At 44.5% G+C, this 23,430-nt stretch overlaps 1 protein-coding gene and 1 long non-coding RNA gene across 2 annotated transcripts; both read right to left on the bottom strand.

Annotated features, from left to right (window-relative positions):
- Positions 1-1,439: 1,439 nt before the first annotated feature.
- On the bottom strand, positions 1,440-20,441 carry LOC118219209. The gene is made up of 14 exons (XM_035402203.1): positions 20,425-20,441; positions 20,005-20,063; positions 18,328-18,594; positions 15,657-15,983; positions 14,214-14,465; positions 12,864-13,211; positions 12,386-12,507; positions 11,761-11,860; positions 8,663-8,853; positions 6,881-7,032; positions 6,232-6,489; positions 4,992-5,178; positions 3,523-3,631; positions 1,440-1,574 (listed from the first exon to the last, which is right to left on the bottom strand). The coding sequence occupies exons 1-14, from the start codon at positions 20,439-20,441 to the stop codon at positions 1,456-1,458; spliced, it is 2,508 nt and encodes an 835-aa protein (XP_035258094.1). The 3' UTR covers positions 1,440-1,455.
- A 479-nt stretch (positions 20,442-20,920) lies between these two features.
- Positions 20,921-21,349, bottom strand: LOC118218975. Its single transcript, XR_004763619.1, has 3 exons — positions 21,230-21,349; positions 21,076-21,134; positions 20,921-20,948 (listed from the first exon to the last, which is right to left on the bottom strand). It is a non-coding gene; the product is annotated as an uncharacterized LOC118218975 (long non-coding RNA).
- Positions 21,350-23,430: the final 2,081 nt, after the last annotated feature.

Raw genomic sequence — 23,430 nt, 5'->3', positions numbered from 1 at the left:
TTTTTAGTACAGTCTGGCTTGATTGACAATTCATTTATTCTAATTTAAGTGAACCTAACGTTAGTCAAATATTTGCATTGTCTTGCCCGTAAGCCAGTGGCGCAAATTATGGGTCTCGAGTTATCCATGGGTTTATGGGGCGTGGAAAGGGGAGTGGTTACTGTGTTCGTGACGCACCAAGTTGACAACTTTCTCAACGGGTTGAAAATAGGACGATAAATTTAAAACGCATATTTCTTCAAAAATACAGAACGGACATATTTAATACTTTACTCATTGTGTTTCTTCAATGCCTCTTGTGCAAATAGCACATAAAACCGAGAAAGTGTGACAATCACCATGGTACTCCTTTAAACTAAAAAAAAAACAACTGATATTTACATATTGCGTTATTCATTAACACTGCACCACTTTATTTATATACCAACTCCTGTGTACCATTTTCCTATGACATGATTTCAGTTTCCAATCCGAGAGAGTAGCCTACACTAGACTGTCATCCGCCATTACCGTTGTTTTTGACCGTTTTCGCGAAAGGAATTATGGTATTTTTCCCAGTCGGAGCATGCACGGATGCACACTTCAAATTTTGATCAAATGGAGTGCGCATCCGGGTACTTTATCCGTGCTCCGCACTACCGAACTTCGGTTTGGACTCGCACTCCAAGATGGAGGCATGCTCGCTATGCGCACTCGGAGCATGGAAGTGTGCGGTTTGGGACACAGCCAAAGTTTGTTTACACTAAACCGGAAGTTCTGCACATATTCCGCGCAAGGCATCATGGGACTTTGGAATATTGTGGATAAGTGCATCATAAGGTACAATAATGGTGCGACAAAGCATTATGTTTTCCACATATAAAGTTTCTGTTTGAATTTGAACAGGCTCCTCTTTGTGATGAGTCTATTTTAATGGATAAATCCCCTGTAGCCTCATTGATATTTTTTCTGTCAACGGAGGGTTCACCCCAACAAACTGATGAGATATACAGACTTAATAGAGTACAACAGAAAGCGAAAATCCTCCTCTTCTGACGAACCTCCTGTGTATTGTTTTATTTAAAGGGATATGATTTAGGCCATATTTGAATTTGCACATGGCTATTTTATATTTTGTTTATTTCTATTGGACAAGCATTTACAATTTTATATTTTGGACATTTGGATTTTTACATTTTACATTTTTGGATTTGTTCATCTTGCTCTGCTTATTTCAACATTAAATCAGATTATATGTAACTTAGTACTTCAGTAGTCTTTTCACAAGATACTTTCTTACTCAAGTAATTATTTGGATGACAACTTTTACTTCTACTTGAGTCATTATTATTTTAAAGTAACAATACTTCTACTTGAGTACAGTTTTTGGCTACTCTACCCACCTCTGATAAGGACACAGTGCTGTTTGTACAGTAGCACAGAGAGGACGGACTATACAGTGCAGGTATACACACTTTATTGATGTCTGGGGTTGCGCTGTGTTATAGCATGTGCTGCACGCACACCCAGTGCTGTTAGAAAAAAGAGGCCAATCAATCCTCCAGCCACTGATAGCATGATCTGGGCTCCAGGCCCTGCAAGGAGTGAGAAAAGCAACCAATCACACAACACATTCTAATCCATTCTACTACAATCACACAACACATTCTAATTCCTTCTGCTACAATCACACAACACATTCTAATTCATTCTGCTACAATCACACAACACATTCTAGTTCATTCTACTACAATCACACAATATATTCTAATTCAGTCTAGCAGAACCTTAAGAACAATAAATCACAAAACACATTCTAATTCAGTCTAGAACAGTCTAAACAACAATCAGTCACACAACACGTCATAATTCAGTCTAGCACAGTCTAAACAACAATCAATCTCACAACATATTCTAATTCAGTCTAGAACAGTCTAAACAACAATCAATCACAACCCAGAATCTACCAGACCCCCCCCCCCCCCCCCCCACCCAAAATGATCTTTTCATGGGGCCGAAAATCCCTGACTGCGCCCCTGTGGAAAAGTGCTATATAAATGCAATGATTCATTCAGTCATTCATTATTTGGCTGTTTAATGTAAATATCTGAAAGCCCACATATTCAAACTAGGCCTTAACTACTTATTCTATTTTAAATAAACAGAACAAACCCTTCTCTTTTCGTATGCAAGTTGAGGCATGCAGCCCATCAGTGACATCTGATTGAACCATAGCTGTAACTAGCCATGTGACGCTAGTTGAAAACATATTCCAAGTAACCAAATTGTGAATTTTAAACATTACCACTTTTACTAGAACCACTACTTCTGCTTTTGCAGCGGAAACAATAATAATAAACTACAATATGCACACATGTATGCACTCACACTCACAACCTCACTCACTTACACACACGCTCACAGTCACTCATTAATTCACACAGTTATGCATTAACTCACACACTCACGCACACACACACACACTCACAGTCACTCACACACGCTCACAGTCCATCATTAACTCACACAATCACGCATTAACTCACGCACACACACACACGCTCAGTCACTCACTAACTCACACACACACACTCACAGTCACTCACTAACTCACACACGCAGACATACACATGCTCACAGTCACTCCCTAACTCACACTCACGCACACACACTCATGTACACACACACACACACAAACGCACTCACACACACGCAGAAACACACATGCTCTCACACACACTCACATTCACGCACACGCACACACGCGCACAAATACTCACACACTCACTCACACACACGCTCTCACACACACACTCACATTCACACACTCATGCACACAACAACTCATACATACACACACACATGCACACACACTCAGACGCACACTCACGAACACACAAGCTCACTCTCTCTCAAACAGACACTCACAAACACGCACATACATTCTCTCACATGCACACACACACACTCACACGCACACACATTCTCACACGCGCGCGCACACACACACACACACAAACACACACATACATTCTCTCACATGCACACACACACACACTCACTCTCACACACATTCTCACACACGCGCGCACACACACACTCACACTAATGCACACACACTCTCACTCACACTCACGAACACACAAGCTCACTCTCTCTCAAACAGACACTCACAAACACGCACATACATTCTCTCACATGCACACACACACACTCACACACATTCTCACACGCGCGCGCGCACACACACACACAAACACACACATACATTCTCTCACATGCACACACACACACTCACACTCTCACACACATTCTCACACACGCGCGCACACACACACTCACACTAATGCACACACACTCTCACTCACACTCTCACACACACAGACATTCGCATGCACGCACGCACACACACACATTTTCTCTCACACACTCGCACATGCACACACACACACACACTCTCTCTCTCTCTCACACACACACACACACACACACACACACACACACACAGCAGTATACTCCATTTGTCAGTCGCACTGCACTCACAGTTTGACAGTTTCCTCTTTGCTGCAGAGATGGGTCCTGCTGAAAGAATAGCTGTGAGTTTGTCCGGTAGATCTCTTCTCACCTTTTGGTTTTGCCTGGGAGAGCAGTTCTGTACAGATACATACAGGGGGAATGTTTAACCAGCATGAGAACAAACGTGTAGGATGATTGCTGAAATATTCTCCACATTCTCTAACATTCAAGATCTGTAAACCTTGTGCTAACGGAAGATTTAATATTTAAATTATGCAACACGCAGAAAGTAGAAGTGGAGGAACTAGTGTGAGGTGGGTTTGTTCCCATTCTTCAGAAAAGAGCCTATGAGAACTCACTGAGAAAACTAGATAAAGTGAAAGGACTGAATTGCGTGCATCAGAAAAACAGTGAGCAATGTAAATATCTAGATAATAAAAATAAATATTTGACCTTTGAACTGAGAAGAATGACTGAAAAATACCTGTTATTTGGTCACCACATATTGAACACTCAAAACGGTTGGCTTATGCAATGATGGTGGTTTTAGTGTGAACATGTATTATATGGTCTTTTTAAACTGCGGTCTATCCATCCATGTATTGACTGTTTATCAATGATAGTAACATTACATGACATTATATTTATTTGGCAGATGCTTTTATCCAAAGCAACCCCAAGGTTTTATTAATATTGTGTAATGTAAACACATGCATGGTCAGTAAAGGGGTGTGTCCTGACAGATTGGGGCTCAGATGAGGCCTGTCACATCCCTGGCAGTGAACACAGGAAGCTCTCAGGCCAGGCTGCTGGCTGACCTGTCACAAACACACCCATCGTTATCAGCCCTCTTACTCAAAGCCCAGCCTGAGGATGAGGCGGCTGGGTCCCTCTTACTCAATCCCAGCCTGAGGATGAGGCGGCTGGGTCCCTCTTACTCAAAGCCCAGCCTGAGGAGGAGGCGGCTGGGTCCCTCTTACTCAAAGCCCAGCCTGAGGAGGAGGCGGCTGGGTCCCTCTTACTCAATCCCAGCCTGAGGAGGAGGCGGCTGGGTCCCTCTTACTCAAAACCCAGCCTGAGGATGAGGCGGCTGGGTCCCTCTTACTCAAAGCCCAGCCTGAGGATGAGGCGGCTGGGTCCCTCTTATTCAAAGCCCAGCCAGAGGAGGAGGCGGCTGGGTCCCTCTTACTCAAAGCCCAGCCTGAGGATGAGGCGGCTGGGTCCCTCTTACTCAAAGCCCAACCTGGCTTCCCTGGCGGGAATATACCAAGGTGCAGTTTGTGGCAGCAGGGAGTTACCATTGTGTACAGATTGCAGTGGTGAGGAGTTACCATTGTGTACAGATTGCAGTGGTGGGGAGTTACCATTGTGTACAGTTTGCAGTGGTGGGGAGTTACCATTGTGTACAGTTTGCAGTGGTGGGGAGTTACCATTGTGTACAGTTTGCAGTGGTGGGGAGTTACCATTGTGTACAGATTGCAGTGGTGGGGAGTTACCATTGTGTACAGTTTGCAGTGGTGGGGAGTTACCGTTGTGCAGTTCTCATCTTGGCTGCATATTCTGCTCAGGCAGTGAAGGTAGATGTGGGAGTGGTCAGACATGGTGAACATCTGAATGGAGAACCTCTTCCTTTGAGGGGAACTGCTCTGGAGGTACCAGCGGAAGGTTCTGTCGTTTGGGCAGCTGAAAGAATAATGGGCTGTGTGCCTAATTAAAGCCTTTCACACACATCCAAGCGTCCTGTATTACTGTCATTTACCTCCACCCCTTTTTGAACAAAATCCCCTATCACACTCATTGAAATTTATTAGGAGCACAACGCACTTATTCTAATGACAATATAGCTTCAAAGAACAATTACCAAACCTTCAATATGGAATACTGTGCGGACCCAAATAGCCTCTAGGTCAAACAGGACAGGATTGCTTAACACTTTGATTTTTTAGTGTTTTTTTTAATGGGGCGACATAGCTCAGTAGGTAAGAGCGTTTGTCTGGCAGTCGGAGGTTGCCGGTTCGATCTCCCACCCTGGGCGTGTTGAAGTGTCCCTGAGCCGGACACCTAACCCCTAATTGCTCCCAACGAGCAAGTTGGATAATAAGCCATCTACCGTCACCCTAATAAGCCAGAAATAGAAATAATAAAACCAGAAATTGCTACCAAAATATAATAAGAATAAAAATGACATTTTTTAAAAACAAAAGCCATTAAATTACCCAGGTTCATGTTTTTGGCATAAAGAGTGCAATCCTAATGTTATCTGTAATAGGGCTATTCAACTGGCAGCCTGGGCATCAAATGCAACCTACCACTGATGCACTCTTGGGCCTCCAAAATAAAGCCTTTTTACAAGGCATTCTACTGTTATCACACATGTACAATAAAAACTTATTCATACACTGTTTTAAAAGTACATGTTAATGAGACAAATACTACACATGTACATGTGAGCAGAGCTTCAGGCACTGGAAATTAATGAATTGATTACAATGAGGCAGCATCAACCCAACAATCGAATCACAGACAAAACGTAAAGGAGGAGAGAGAGAACTCACCCCCTCACCCCCCCCTCAGGAGCAGAGAACTCACCCTCTACCCTTGGGAACAAAGGACTAACCCCCCCCTCCCCTCAGGAGCAGAGAACTCACCACCCTCGGGAACACAGAACTCAACCCCACCCCCACACCCCCCCCCCCCCCCCCCCCGTCCTCCACCCTCAATATGAGAGAACTCACCCCCCCCTTCAGGAAAAAAGCCTTCTTCTCCTCTTGTGGGTCTGCGGTCTGTGTGGCCCAGCAGGACTCCAGCTGTAGGCTCATGTTGTAGGCCAGGCTGTCTTCACAGTGCAGGGTCACCTGGATGTACAGCTGCTCTGCAGAAGGGAGCTCCACAGGGCCAGTGTAGTTGTATGCGTAAGATGAGTCACTGTACAAGGCCATGCTGATCTCCAGGAGGCGGGACGAATTCACCTGCACCACACTGTGAGAGGTAACCCTGCAGAGGAGCAGAGCAGAACGCACAGCAAACACATCATCCGTGTCCACATCCACTAGATTTCCTAGAAAAGCACAATTTGTTTTTTTTTAAATAGCAATGTGCTAAAAAATAAACCACAGTACCAGCACATGAAATGTATGACCAACAATGTGTGATGGAATAACAGACAAACAAACAGGCTGGATTATGACACACCAATAAAGAACCACACATGCCATTAGATTAGCCTTAGTGCTAACAAAGACTAAGGTATTTTCATTGAGCTCAGGCTCTGTAACAGTTGTACATGCATAACTACTGAAAATGCTAGTTTGAGGCTTAATGTCCTTCATGCTACTGCTGTGGATGCTGATTGGATGGCTGAATGAGAGAGGGGTGTGTTTCTCACCAGTCCAGACCAGGCTTCATGCGGGCTGTGCTGGTCTGGAGCAGCGAGTAGGCACAGGTCCACAGCACCTTCAGGTCCCTCCGTGTGATGGATCTCCCGCTGCTGAGCGTCACAGTCAGCGCGTTCCTCAACTCCACATGCGTCCTGTTAATCTAAATGAGCAGAAAGCGTGTTACACACCCAAGGCATTACACACTCATAATACCCAGTGTGATGTGTTACACACACAAGGCATTACACACTCATAATACCCAGTGTGATGTGTTACACACACACAAGGCATTACACACTCATAATAACCAGTGTGGTGTGTTACACACCCAAGGCATTACACACTCATAATTCCCAGTGTGATGTGTTACACAAGGCATTACACACTCATAATACCCAGTGTGATGTGTTACACACAAGGCATTACACACTCATAATACCCAGTGTGGTGTGTTACACACCCAAGGCATTACACACTCATAATACCCAGTGTGATGTGTTACACATACACACAAGGCATTACACACTCATAATACCCAGTGTGATGTGTTACACACACACAAGGCATTACACACTCATAATACCCAGTGTGATGTGTTACACACACACAAGGCATTACACACTCATAATACCCAGTGAAATGTGTTACCCACCCAAGGCATTACACACTTATAATACCCAGTGAGATGTGTTACCCACTCAAGGCATTACACACTCATAATACCCAGTGTGATGTGTTACACACACAAGGCATTACACACTCATAATACCCAGTGTGACGTGTTACACACACTAAGCATTACACACTCATAATACCCAGTGTGATGTGTTACACACACAAGGCATTACACACTCATAATACCCAGTGTGATGTGTTACACACTGCTAAGCTGGAAAGGTACTCAGTGAGGACCTTGGGACAGGTAGAGGTAGTGAGGGGTGCTAAATGAGAGATGGGACAGGTAGAGGTAGTGAGGGGTGCTGGATTGAGAGATGGGACAGGTAGAGGTAGTGAGGGGTGCTAAATGGAGAGATGGGACAGGTAGTGGTAGTGAGGGGTGCTGAATGGAGAGATGGGACAGGTAGTGGTAGTGAGGGGTGCTGAATGGAGGGATGGGACAGGTAGAGGTAGTGAGGGGTGCTGAATGAGAGATGGGACAGGTAGAGGTAGTGAGGGGTGCTGAATGGAGAGATGGGACAGGCAAAGGTAGTGAGAGGGTGCTAAATAGAGAGATGGGACAGGTAGAGGTAGTGAGGGGTGCTGAATGGAGAGATGGGACAGGTAGAGGTAGTGAGGGGTGCAAAATGAGAGATGGGACAGGTAGAGGTAGTGAGGGGTGCTGCATGGAGAGATGGGACAGGTAGAGGTAGTGAGGGGTGCTAAATGGAGAGATGGGACAGGTAGAGGTAGTGAGAGGTGCTGAATGGAGAGATGGGACAGGTAGAGGTAGTGAGGGGTGCTGAATGGAGAGATGGGACACGTAGAGGTAGTGAGGGGTGCTGAATGGAGAGATGGGACAGGTAGAGGTAGTGAGGGGTGTTGAATGGAGAGATGGGACAGGTAGAGGCAGTGAGGGGTGCTGAATGGAGAGATGGGACAGGTAGAGGTAGTGAGGGGTGCTGAATGGAGAGGTCTGCTAGAGTAAAGGGTGTTATCATTGTCTGAAGGGAGGAAGAAGCAGTAGCACTTGCAGCTGGCTATGCCAGATTTAGTGAATCAGTTTTGTGATGGTGTGCATTCCCGGAATGCACCAGCTGTGCACATGACCTGGATCTGGTGCCGGTACTCACAAGCGTTTGGCCTCCACACTGGGAGGGGGCGCCAGTTATCCTGTAATAATAAAACTTGTCCGTCTCGTTGATGGAGCAGCGACCATCATTGAGGACAACAGTCACATTCCCGCCAAAGTAGTGGATGAGGAAAGGCTTGGAGATGCCCCCAGATACATGGTCCTTCAGGCATAGCGTGAACATCCCCTTCTCTGTTAAGACATGAAGTTCTTTAGTGGCATTATGTAGACATAGTTTTGATTAGCCTTTGGTTCATTACTTACAAAAGTGCATGAAATGCTAGGCTATGTGTGTGTGTGCGTGCGTGCGTGTGTAAGAGCAGCATTATAGTCTCTCACACACACCATTATACTCTGTATGAGAGTATAATGGTGTGTGTGTGCGAGTGTATGAGTTTGTGTGTGTGTGTGTGTGTGTGTGTGTGTGTGTGTGTGTGAGTGATTGTGTGTGCGTGTGTGAGTTTGTGTGTGCATGTGTGAGCTTGTGTGAGTGATTGTGTGTGTGCGTGAGTGAGTGTGTGTGTGCGTGCGTGTGTGTGTGCGTGAGTGTGTGTGTGTGCGTGTGTACTGTGGCAGGCAGGGCTGAGGATGGGGCTCAGGCTGTAGTACCCCGGCTCACACACGCAGGTGAATGAGTCCAGGGTGTTGATGCAGACGGAGTTGGAGCTGCACTTATTCAGGGCGGGGGAGTCGCACTCATCTGCGTCTGTGGGTTACACAGTATACTGTCAGTCACACAGAGAACACAAGTACACTGCTGCTTAGGGGTGGGCGATATGGCAAAAATATCAGATCATTTTTTTCAGGAATGATCACGATCCACGATATGATCACGATTCTTTTTCATGTTGGTTTTTAAGACTATTTTGCACGTTAATGAATAGTGCAATCAAACTAATATCCCTATTTAAGAAAATATTGCCCTTCAAGGAAACAAAACCTAAAAGAAAAAGAATAACAGAGACCATTTGGGCCAAAGTACCAGATTTTAATCAAGTGCATTTCTGCACTTGTTTGTTTTGGCTTTGTACCGCTACCGCTAGCCTCTAGCTGCGTGGCTGTGCCTGAGGCACTCACGTGAGACCCCCTGATTGTTTGGCTTTCCGCGTGCTCTTTGGGGTGCTTTCTCCTAAGGTGATTAAAAGGGTTCGTCGTGATGCCATCCGATGTGCGAACATTTTCTTTGAAAACTTTGCAAATAACGGTGTTTCGCGCCGTGTCGGTTTTGGAAAACCCAAACCAGTTCCACATCACAGCCGTCAAACTTTTTTAGGGACCAACTCCGTCAGCCATGCCACTATGTTGTCAGATAAAAAAGGGGGAGGAAAATAAATCCAAGGCGCTACTGTTTGTTATTATTGGTTTATTGGTGTGTCTGTTATGGGAGGCGCAACAGGGACTAGTGAAGAGTGTGATTTTAGGTTTGGCTGAGAAAACAACGTTGGATGCCGTGTATGAGCGTTGTCAGAGCAACTGATAGAATGTGCAGTTTCAGTGGAGCCCGATACTCCCGATGGCGCGGTTGGGGAAGGTGGGACGCAATTGCGGACCGAGGGGGATCTAAAAGTTAACCCCGGGGGGTAACCTCAAAACCGCCGAGCGATAGAAAGGGACAGGGTAAATACCAAATAATAAAGAGAGCTAAATAATAGCTCCCTCCACTCACTGAATCTTCTGTCAGTGGACTCAGAAAACTAAAAGAAACGAAACACCGCCGCAGCGTAGCTACCCAGAAAGTCAAACCCCACTAGAAAAACAGAGTGGAGTAACTTACAAAAGAAAAATGACACTCGCAGCCCGGCGGGTAGAAAACAAAAGGAAAACTAAAGAGACGAGGGCAAAATGTCCTCCACAGCGCTGAGATAATCAGCTCAGAGAAGAAACTAAATGGTGATCAAATCTTGCAGATAGGATCAATGCAATAGCTTCTGCAGATTCTTACACCCCTACACGCCAAGAGCATGACAAACAATGAGTGTGCGCTGAACCCCAGAAACCAGGGGCTAGATATAGGACTCCCACACCTGACCCTCATCAGGGACAATTAACTCAGAGCCAATGCGTGTGAGGTGCCACCACCTCACACCCGATCTCTCTGGAAAGGCAGATCGTGGAGACATTTTAATCGTTCACAATCTAATATCGTCATACCGTCCACCCCTACTGCTGCTCCACTCAGTCACACAGAGAACACAGTATGTGAATGCTGGGCGTTGCTATAGCCTCTGGACACCAGACTCACTGTCATGAGGTGAGAGAAGACCTCGTCTCCCACAGTTTTTACTGAGCCTGGGATACCCTGCATTCCCCTCAGTGTGGTAATGACTCCCTCCTCAGGAGAAACCAGCTGAGCCTCCTCAGCATGACTGGATTGTTATATGGCAGCAGTGTTTAGGAGTTCCTCACCATTATATAGAAGATGATGATATACTTTATTGAACCCCATGGGGTAATTTTTCCTCTGCATTTGACCCATCCTTAGTTACCTAGGATCAGTGGGCAGCTGCCTCTCTGTGCTGTGCCTGGGGACCAACTCCAGTTCTGAGGCCTTGGTCAAGGGCACCTGCAGGAGCGCACCTAACATGCATGTCTTTGAGTGTGGGAGGAAACCGGAGTTTCCGGAGTAAACCCACGCGAACACAGGGAGAACATGCAAACTCCGCACAGAAAGACCCCAACCCGAGATTCAAACCCACGACCTTCCTGCTGTGAGGCGACAGTGCTAACCACTATGCCACTGTGCCCGCCCTAAAACAATGTTGCATCGCATGAGCTGTCTGTCTATCTGTCTCTCATTTACATTTCAGGCATTTCATAGACACTCTACAACCTTGAACCAACAGCCTTGGAGCAAAATGTTATACTGCACTGCCACCAACACTTACACACACACACATGCACAAACACACACACAAATGCATGTATGCATGAATGCGCACAAGCATGCACGCACGAACATGTGCACACACGCGCGCGCGTGCACACACGCACGCACGCACGCACAGTCTCAAGGGTTTTATTTCACTGGGAACAGTACAGCCAATATTCCTCTGTCAGCTACCCATCACACACAAATCCCCCAGCATGTCTCGCACCTACCGTCCCAGTAGATGCTGTCGTCTGTGACGGTGATGTGGGCGTGGCCGAGAGAGATAATATGCTGCAGCTGCTCCTCAGGGCGGAGGATCACTACCCCATCCTGGCTGGAAACATCAAAGCTTTCAAAAGTGATCTTGGTTTTTGTTTTCCTATCGCTGTCTTCAAACGAGATCAGCTGCACCTCCGCGTTTGGCCAGAACTTACTCAGTAAGTTCTGCAGCTGGTAAAAAGGAGATGGAAACCAAAAAGAAAATTGTAAAGCTGGTCCGTCTATCATGTACAGTTGGCACAGGCTGACTGCAGATGCCCAGGTGACCAGGTGACTAACAGAGGCCTGTCCCAAGTGAAGAAGTGAGAGGAGGATAGTCTCGCTCATACAAACCACAGCAGGTGTGCACAAGGGCCCGTCCATTTCAGGATTTTAGGCAAACTTTACCCTGATCAAATCTTAATCTGAGATTTGTAAAAACACCAGCAGTGATTATCAAAGTGATTGTTTTCAATTTTATTGAAGGTGATAAAAGTTCAACTAAAATAATGCTGTGAAAACATGTACTACAAAACGCTATAAACAGAACGGTGCGATAAGCGGCAATGACTGCTAGGACCCGGGAACAGGACCCACCTTGCTTTTAATAATGCCCTCCAGCAGGACTCGAGCTTCTGCCCTCGGATCCTCCAGCGATGGCGGCATTGTCCATGGCACAACAAGGAACATTTCATGGCTGGGGAGGTGAACCTGCAGTCCTACAGTTGGGGGGGTTAGGGGCACAAACACTGATGTAAAAATGTGTCTGAATGAAAGCTTTCTGCAACCAGCCCATGTTACCAACCTTCAGGACACAGACCTACCGTGGGCCTGACCAGAGGCCGTGGTTATGTTAAATGTCAAATCTTTGCATCTGTGCATGCAACCACATACGTAAGCCTTTAATAAGATGATTCAGGCCAACTTCAAAACAAAGAGGCGTTCTGTCAGTAGCAGCCTGCTTTAACACTGACTGAGGAGGTCTGTCAGTACCAGCCTGCTTTAACACTGACCGAGTCAGTACCAGCCTGCATTAACACTGACCGAGTCAGAACCAGCCTGCTTTAACACTGACCGAGGCGATCTGTTGTTTGGTCTGCAGAGTCAACAACTCTGGGTAGCAGGATGTCTCCAGGGGCATCGTTGGGGGCACTGCCAGGGACTTCCTCTGGGATGAAGTAGAGCACAGCTGGAGCTCCACGCTCGCCACCCTCGCACTCTGGCACCACCTCCAGGTCATACGGGGAGCCAGGCTTCAGGCCTGGCAGAGGCAGGGGGGGGCCTGCCAGCCTCCCCTTCCGGACGCTCGGGCCGCCCCTCTCAGAGAGGCGGTACAAGAAGGCCACGCCCACCCCAGACCTGCCGCTCCACAGGGCTATCGAGTCCTTCTGTCTAAATCGGAGATCCAACACTTCACCAGGGCCTGTGGGCAGAGCAAACCAGCAAACATTCATCAGAGCCTCCCCAACACTTCACCAGAGCTCCTTCCTAAATGACATTGGGCTTATCCTGGCCTAACGCAAGCTTGGAGTTGGCTGCTAAAGGGAGCAGAACGGTGTGGGGTGGAATTTGACGGTGCCTCACCGAAGACAAAGTGCATGTGGAAAGACCAAAATATTTTTCCAACCTGCAGTTTACCAACAATAAAATTTGGAGAAATGGAGAAAAAATGCACGTTCAACAAAATGTTCAGTTTTCATCTAGAACAGTTCATGAGCAATAAACATTTTACATTATTTATTTAAACATACATTGCGCCAAATTCCAAAAATATTTGAGACAAGCATTAATGAGTTTGAAATAGACAATTCTTCTGTTCTTCTGTGAGACTGACAATTTGACATCTCTCTCCAATAAGAGTCAACAAGTGTTTGATCAATAGATAATTAAGGCCACCACAGAAGTGCATTCACCCACAAGTGTAGGTTTTCCACCCATTCAACCTACGGATGTGGTGTGGCTGTCTTGTCACACCACTATCTGTCATTTGCATCTCAAAGCAGAGGAAGTCAGCTGGACCATAATTATCACCTGTCAAATCACTGGATTCAGATGATCATCCTTTTCATGAAGTTGACTGTTTCTTAGCCCATTTTTTTAACAGACCTCTCCCCCTCACAGCCAGGTCCCTCCCCCACACAGCCAGGCCTCTACCCCACGCAGCCCGACCCCTCCCCAAAACAGCAAGGCCTCTCCCCCAAACAGTTAGTCCCCTCCTCCACACAGCCAAGCCCCTCCCCCACACAGTCAATCCCCTCTGCAAAACAGCCAGGCCCCTCCCCCACACAGCCAGGCCTCTCCCCCACACAGCCAGGCCCCTCCCCCACACAGCCAGGCCTCTCCCCCACACAGCCAGGCCCCTCCCCCACACAACCAGGCCCCTCCCCAATACAGACAGCCCCGCCCCCCAACGCTATTGGCCCACCTGTTTTTGTCTGGATGGTGCTAACGCTCATGACCGTGCTGTCCCCACACAGGGCTTCCACCCTGCAGCTGTACTGGTGGCAGGGAAGCAGGCCTGTCACTGTGTGCCAGGTGAGGAGCGTGGAGCTCTGGAGCTCCCCCTGGTGGTACACCTTAAAGCTGGAGATGGAGGAGATGTTCTGCACAGACCAGCTCACCGTATAGTTGTGGGAGCCAAAGGAGGACTGGTGTAGGTTTATGATTTCAGAGTTTGCTAGAGGACAAAAAAATAAAACCATTTCATCAGGCAAAGCTTTCAAAAAGTAATATCCAAGACAATATTAGCATTCCCCTGTTAGATGTGTTGGAAGTGATGAAGTCGATTCACTGTTCAAAATTAGAGGAGAGATTGACACACAAACTCTTAATTCAGCACATTCCATCATGTGCCAGGTCATGAGCCAGAGACACACTTAAAAACAAAATCACGTGATTTCCTTTGGCAGGAGCTTGGAAATCCTGCACTGACAGCAATATCTAGTGAAAAAACCAAGAAACCTACAAGTACATTAATTAAGTTGACAGGAAAGCCATACAGGTTTTTTCCACTAGCCTCTACCCTGGGGCTAGATAAAAGTATGCTTCAATGTAGGACTGCACCATACATCGAACTGCAGTTTTTAAAGCGTATTAAGACTAACTGCGGGATTGTAGTGTATAGGCGTCTTTTTCTTTAATCTGTTCGTTCCAGCATTATATACTCCGTAAGTGCTGAATGTGCTGTGGTATCTGCCAAAGGAGGTTATTTTGAGAAAAGTTGTTTTCAAAGTTGTTTTAAGTAAAACGTGTTGTGTTATCGTAGGTAGAAATTGAAAAATGTCTGTACTTTGGTTCGTTATTCAATAAATGTCAATAAATTAACTGAATTTCTCCCTACCTAAAGTTTCTTCTAAAAATTATTTTTTAAACCCACAGATGGCCTAATACTTTTGGCCTGAACTGTATTGTACACCACACAACCAATACATGGCCAAAAGTATGTGGACACCTGACATTCAACATCTTATCCAAAATAATTGATGTTAATATGGATTTGGCCCACCCTTTGTTGCTATAACAACTTCCACTCTTCTGGGAAGGCCCTATTCAAGATACCAGAGCACTGCTGCAGGGATTTGCACTGATTGGGCCATTAGGTCTGGCTCACAGTTGGCTTTCCAATCCCAAAGGTGTTGGATGGACTTGCAATCAGGTTTCTGTGCAGGCCAGTCAAGTTCATCCACACCATTCCCAAAACCATTGGGAAAGCATAGAATCATCCAGAATGTGATTGTATGCTGTAGCATTAAGATTTGCCGTCACTGGGCCTAGTCCAAACCATGAAGAACAGTCCCAGAGCAAGGGGTGTCCAGATACTTTTGGTCATATGGTGTGGGTGCCAGACACAGGCGCTCTGTAGCTATACCAGAGTTTCCATCGCTGAGGACCATCCTGCTGAGGCGGGACTGGCCCACAGACTGGCCCACAGACTGGCCCGTAGACTGGCACACCACCTGAAGCCCCAGCTGCACCCTGCTACAGGGAGGCAAGCTGCCCACGGTGAACACCGGGCTGCCCAGCGTGTGTCTGAAGCTCCTCTCCTCCAGGACGTGGCCAGAGCCGTCCACGTGGAAGACCGTGAGCAGGAAGGCGGTGAGGCCCGAGGCGGGGTCACTCGGGGGGCAGTCCCATCCCACGGTCACGCTGTTGCTGTCCCAAGCGGTCACCCTGAAGTTCCTGGGCACGTCAGGATCTGGGCATTCACACAGGGAACTTAACACGGCACTCTGAGCACGCACCAGCACTGGTGCTCATATGGCAATAGGGCAGTTCACAGAAGTGTGCTACTTATCAGACCTCCAAAAGAAGGGAGTCAGCAAATTAGATAGATACAGTGCTCAGTAGCAAAATACCCTACTGGATCAGCATTATGTGAACCTTAGGTTCTCCATAATATAATGTGATCAAGTTTTGTATTGTTACAGTAGAAACCTGATAACATGGGAAACAAGTTGGTGTCTTTGGTGGTGGGGTGCTAAAGATCTTGATACAAATGGGTCAGTGGCCAGCCAGATACCAAGGTTAACCCTGTGTGATAAGCTTACAGAGATAGCACAAGCAGGATCACTGATCTGTACTGTTTGGTCCTGATTGTGTCTTTATTTCATGACTTGGTTACATTACATTACATTCATTTGGCAGACGCTTTTATCCAAAGAGACGTACAAAAAAGTGCATTTCATGGTCGTAGACACGGGTTCAGTAAGGTGTTTGCTTTGATCTAAATGGTAAATGGACTGCATTTATATGATCTTTTTGTATATATGGGGAAAGGTGCAATGGTTCAGGGAGACTCGTCTAAACTCGTCTCCTGCGCATATGCAAATGTGTATAGCCATTTCACCACTCACATTTTGCACCATTGTATATCGTTATTATTACTGGACACACTGAACAATAAACTGCATTCATTTTAACCTGCCATTCTTCACACCTAGCAGTTTAAGGTCCTAACATACACATAGAACTGAGGATATCAGCACCTCGTAGTTACTGGCCTATACACTAGTGTTGTACCTGTTCATACTCAATTGTATTTATGCAGGCTACACAAGCCAGAGACATGTCTGCCTCTACCAGGTTTTAGACAGCGACCAGTATAGAGACACACTACTGGTGGAAAGCAGTTTCCTCTGGCCATGCATTACTGTTAGCACCAGAGGAAAGGTGTAAACACTATTTTGGAGTCAGATAATCAAGATAACATGAAATTAATCACATTCCAGCAAGACTACATACGTTCCTTCACCACACAGATACTTCCACTGTTTGGTTTGCGGACAGGTTTCTTACAGTTGGTGACCTCCACATGCCGTTTGGAGTATCTGAGGGGTTTCTTACATGAATCTAATGGTGCTCACATATATCTGCTGGTGCACATCTGAATCTGCTGGTTCACATTTGAATCTAAAGGCTCTCTTACGAATCTCCTGGTGCTCATATGAATCTCCTGGTTCACATATGAATCTAAAGGCTCTCTTACGAATCTTCTGGTTCTCATGTGAATCTAAAGGTTCTCATAATTCTACTGGTGCTCATATGAATCTACTAGTGCTCATATGAATCTAAAGGTTCTCATACGAATCTACTGTGTAAATGTACAGTACTCGGAAGTGGCTATGGATAACAATGCTGCCCATAATGCACATAATGTAGAAAGCACAAGATACTAATAACAATGGCCATTTAGCAGGGAGAATTAAGTGAACAAAATGTCACGTGGTGGATAGAAGCATGAAAATTGGTACGAAAAATACATTTTAAAGACAAGCTGAAAATAGGAACATTCTTGTTACCCATAACATTTTTGTGTGTATTTGAGTGAAATGTACATATACAAATGGTTATTCAACAAACTTTGTGGTCAGACTGTGAAACTTATCAACAGTCAGGGTTTTGAACACAGTCTAACGTCATACACATAGGGGCGACATAGCTCAGGAGGTAAGACCGATTGTCTGGCAGTCGGAGGGTTGCCGGTTCAAACCCCGCCCTGGGCATGTCGAAGTGTCCTTGAGCAAGACACCTAACTCCTAACTGCTCTGGCGAATGAGAGGCATCAATTGTAAAGCGCTTTGGATAAAAGCGCTATATAAATGCAGTCCATTTACCATTTACCATTACCATTTAGTGTCACTTAGGATGTAGGGGAGAGTCTGTATAAACGTAAGGCATAAATATAACACGGTAATTATATTTTTGTTCACTGCTGCTACAGTCGTCATTTGAGGATTGTATACGCGCAGTTCAATCCTATACCGAATGATTCATGGAAAAGAAACAGCATTTATCACATGCATTTATTATAAGCACACACCAGATTAGTCTGTAAACGCACTCTTACCGGTGAGCGCGGTGAGGCACAGGACTGTGAGGGGTGGGGGGGCAGACACTCGGGGGGGGGGGGGCAGACGCACTCTTACCGGTCAGCGCGGTGAGGCACAGGACCGCGGGGGGGAGGGGGGGCAGATGCACTCTTACCGGTCAGCGCGGTGAGGCACAGGACTGTGGGGGGTGGGGGGCAGACGCACTCTTACCGGTCAGCGCGGTGAGGCACAGGACCGCGGGGCCGAGCGCCATCTCCACACACGCCACGTAGCTCCGGCAGCCGTCCAGGCCAGCGAATCGGTAGTGCCACCTGCGCGTGGTCTCATTGCACAGGACCGCCAGGCCATCCAGGTCCGGCCGGTACAGCGCCACTCTGTGCACGGGGTCGGGGGGGACATGGGGGCTCCCTCGCCAGGAGACCAATAGCGTGGAGGCACCCCGAGACTCCGCCCTCAGTGGAAAGCGGTGGGTGTGGCCTGGGGAGGGCAGGGTGTGCTTGAGAAACTGGCATTGTAACCCAGGAGGCCATTTATGCCAAGCTGCACTGCTGATGGAGCCTTCAAAGACACTAGTTTCCATAGACAAGCTACTGTTAATGAAGAACAGTAAGCCAACATCTAATCTATTAAGCCATAAAAAGATTATGTTAGTAAAAAGCTAGAATTCTGGAAACCTGAAATGAGGCAATGTTCATATTTCAGGCGTCATACACTGTTAACAAACTATTCATCACATATACAAAAGCATTCTGATATTATATTTAACATATAGAGTGATACAGGGACACTCTGTTGCGTTGCACATAAAGTCATGGATTAAAGCCAAATTTACAGTTACTTCAACTTTACACAGAAAAACTGCCCACACTCACAACTAATAATTATCAATATACCTATAGTAGTAGGTTTCATTAGGTCATATTGAATTATGACCTAATGGAACCTATCACTCCATCTATTACATATTTAAACAGCAACCTGATTCTAAGCTTTTAAGTTAAATGTTGAATTAACGTCAAATTCATTAGTATTTATCATAGCAATACTGGTTTTCTGATACAGTATAACACCTGTTAAACTGCATTCAAACAAAAGATATACACATTCCGATAACTGTTAAACTTGTAAATAAATAAAAAGAAACTTTCTTCATTTGTATAGTGATCATTTCAATTATCCATATGGAAACAATTTAATTATCAGTATGTATGTAGTTATCCAATTAAACTGCTTTATACACTGGTGTGGACCATTTAACAAACTGATTCTAAGCTTTGAAGTTATGTGCAAAAAGCCCCATGAATTTGGCATAGAAATTAATTTAATACCCTGAAATTATATTCTTAGTAAAAATAGAAATATTCTGGTAAATTACATATTCAATGGAAATAAAAGGATTTAATGGATTTAATTATACTGTACAACCATTTGCGAAAATTGTGCATACACATTTTGTACAATTTGCTTAGAAATTAATAAAGTTTTAAATCACACATGCAGATTTTATTTATAAATCACAAATATCCCTAAACTTGTACGCTCGTGAAGGAGCTTTATGACTCTACCAAGTGAACATCCTCAATTTCCTTATATGGGGGCATCATTTCACCATTTAAATCTCTTGGAAATAGCAGTAAAACTGCTAAAATGTAATTGTAGTAAAACACAATTACAATCTTGAACCAGTAACCTTTGGGTTGCAAGTCCAGTTCCCATCTTTATAGAAGTAGTTGTTCAAATTAAGTGGCCTGCAGCATAATTTCAGAGAGCCATCAATCTGTCACAAGACCGAGGCAATGGACCATATTTTGGAAAACATATCTAGCAGTTTCTATTATTGAACATGACAACAGTCATCAGCTAGATTGAAAGGTCAGTAACACTCACCCCACTTCTGCTGGGGGGGAGATACGCAGTTCTGTGCGCACTGCTCACATTGATGGAATCTGATGAGAAAAGCATGTACGAGCTAGACGTCGGACTCGGCGGAGGAAGTTTGTAAGCAGGAATTGGTGGACTGCAGTGTAAACGGTCAATTAGCTTCGAATTACAATTAATGACCATGTCCGTTTCTGTAATTATATGTTTAACAAAAAATTATGTTCTTGAAACGATAAGAGATTGGCCAAAAAGTACACGGATAGTACATGGACCTAAAAAGCATCGCCAAAACAGCGATACACTTATAAATCCAATTTACAATTATGGATTTCCGTTTTCTTCTCCAATTCAGCTTCAAAGTCAAAGTCACAAACGTGTGAACAACTGAATTTCACACTTACTGGAAACAACTGAAAAGTTCCACACATGGGAGATTCCGTCATATTCCGCGCGTAATGTGTGCACATCCAGTGTAGTTACCATCAACGACACCATTTTACCTTTACTTCCTATGGGTGTAAGTTCTTTGCTGTCCAGCCATATCTTGGTTTCTGGTCTGACAAGGATTGAGAACAATGTCACCGTACAAACAACGAGGTGCATAGGTTTCAAGTAAATGTGCTTTGAGAAGTTATGAACCAAAGGTTCTGATATTCTGAACTTAATACCTCTTCGCGGAGGCGCTGACGTTTAGGACCCAACAGACAGAGAAGACAGGACTGCTGCAGCTTCCTGAAAATGGCAAAGTTGGATGCATTCGTGTGACTATACATTCAGGTCTATAGGCCTAACTGAATGGACAAACCCAATAATGAATTTTAAAAACAAAAGGTAAACGTTACCTATTGGCTACACATGCATACATAAGGCCATTCAAGCCACAGAAATTTAAAGCCAAAACGACATTTCCCTTACACGTTACCAACACCAGCTGATTCACTCCACTACAGCTGTAAATTTAAATATAATTCTAATTGTACCTCCACTGTGATTCACTGAAACTGGTTCATGTAAACGAGTCATGCAAAAATAAATAACAAAACAAATAAACAATTAAATAAACAAATATGTACTCACCCAAAGAAGAAGAAAGCTGCAGTGCTATCAGTAATGAGAGAATAAACGCGGAGGCAAACCTGCAAATGTACAGACGTAGATTGCATTAGTGGAGCGCGTATTACGAGGACGTATTTATTTAATATATAAACCCACAGAAAATTAGCATATGTACATTTTCAGAGAATAGTTGAACTACTGTCCCTCTGTGAGAAAGCGATATGAGCGAAACGGAACAAAACATTCAGCTGTCGAGATCATTTCGCAACACATTAGACCTACTAATACGGATATTGGGCGTATACTCAAACCCTTTGATTCTAAAATCAGACCGAGTAATTAGACAATTAGCTACACCTTTCAATTAAAATATTGACCACCCTTTTCACTCAGTTAAAAAAGTAAGATGAGTGAAACGAAAATTCGTCAGAATCAAACATCCGTGTTAGGTTAAAAAAAAAAAAAGCATTAGAACAATCTAACTGGACATTTTCTCTAGTTTTTCACAAAGGCCCTATTGGTTTTTGTGGACATTAAACGCGGGAATAAATTTAGGTTATAACCCTTATTGTTTGCAAGCATCCTATTGTGTTGAAGATAGGCTAACTAGTAGGGCAACACAGAATAAACGTGTCAGGTAAATATAAAAGCAAAATAATTACGAATTATATATTGAGTCCTTTCATATGCCGTAAATCTGGAAATGTGTTTAATTGAATCGTAGGGCATGTCGCCATGTAGAATTTTTACAGATCCTTCTAACCCAAATGCGATACTGCGTGGTCAAAAACTGGATTTCTGAACTTGCTCTTATCTGACCGTAAGACTACAGGTACCAAATGCTGTTTGGCAACTCAAGGCTTATGTTTTTATTGCCCTAATTAGAAGCTAATTTCTGGCAATCCTTCCCAGAAGCCTGTTGATATTGAGATCGCGGCTCATGTTAGATTTGAAGACTTTGGTCTGTAATCAATCCACATTCGTCCTTAGCTTCAACAAAAAGGGCACACTTCTTTCAGAATTCTGTTTGGTGAGTTAATTTTAGTGATCATGGAATTTGCCAACCTGAAAAAAGATGTCGATTTTGATGGATTAAAAATTATAAGGGTGTACATTTTTTATATATACTCCCTTCCAGAATTATTTTTACACTTGATAAAAGTGAACAAAGAAGGCTCTATAAATAAGCAGGCAATGAACTCAATGAGCTATGTGTATAACATGTTGAAAAAGGGGGATATTTTCTTCAAAATAATAATAATAATTATATATATATATAATAATAATTATTATTATTTTGAAGAAAATACCCCCCCTTTTTAAACATGTTATACATATAGCTCATTGCTTGCTTATTTATAGAGCCTTTGTTTTTGTTTCACTTTTATCAAGTGTAAAAATAATTCTGGAAAGCAGTATATATAAAAAATGTGTTGAAGTTGCTCTGGACAAGTTTCTGCTAAATGTCAACATTCTAGCAATCCCTCGCTGAGCCAGCATAACCAATCCCTCAGAAACGCACGTTTACACGCATACATGCACACGCACACACAGAGATGCGCATACGCACAAACGCACGCTTACACGCATACATGCACACGCACACACAGATGCGCATGCGTGCGCCCACAAAAAATGCACAGAAATGCGCACAAACAAGTTTCAAGTTTAATTGTCATTCCCACATACATAGTATACGGGAACGAAATGTCGTTCCTCACGGTCCAAGGTGCTAACACAAAATACAACACAGTCTCGAAACATAAAAACAGAATAAACGCAGTGATAAATATAAATAATGCAGTATGTGTAATTATAAGAACTATAAGAATATAGGTAATATAAATACTGCCTAACCAGTGGCCTCAGTGGTAATTATACATAGTATAAATCGGAGGGACAGCGGTGATGATGGCCCGGAATAAAGGGTCGGTACAGGGTAGTCATAAAATGTCCATTACAGGGGCAGAGAGGTGTAATCCAGGTGTGCATCTGCGCACACACACAGATGTGCCCACACACACACGCACGAACCCACACACACACACACTCTCTCTTGCACTTCTATGAAGATGTGGGATGGGGCAGAAAATTAACTGTCAGGGAGGAAAAATAATCAGTGACAACAATCGTAACTACAGAACCCTTTTAATATACTCCAGATATTACAACCATTTTTACCACACGCCATTATTTAGAGCAATTTCACACTATATTTGGTATTTTTACATAGTATCAATTTATACAGCTGTCTACATATTGAAGCAATTCAGGTGAATTATTCTGCTTACGGTATAACAGCCGTGTCCTACCTGGAAATCGAACCTGAAACCTTTAGAATGCAAGCACAGTTCCTCAACCAGCAAGTTACTCACA

Source organism: Anguilla anguilla, chromosome 19 (assembly GCF_013347855.1).
Source record: "Anguilla anguilla isolate fAngAng1 chromosome 19, fAngAng1.pri, whole genome shotgun sequence".
In the NCBI taxonomy this organism is placed as follows: domain Eukaryota; kingdom Metazoa; phylum Chordata; class Actinopteri; order Anguilliformes; family Anguillidae; genus Anguilla; species Anguilla anguilla.
Note: the sequence above shows the minus strand (reverse complement) of the source record. Positions and strands in the feature narration are given on the sequence as shown.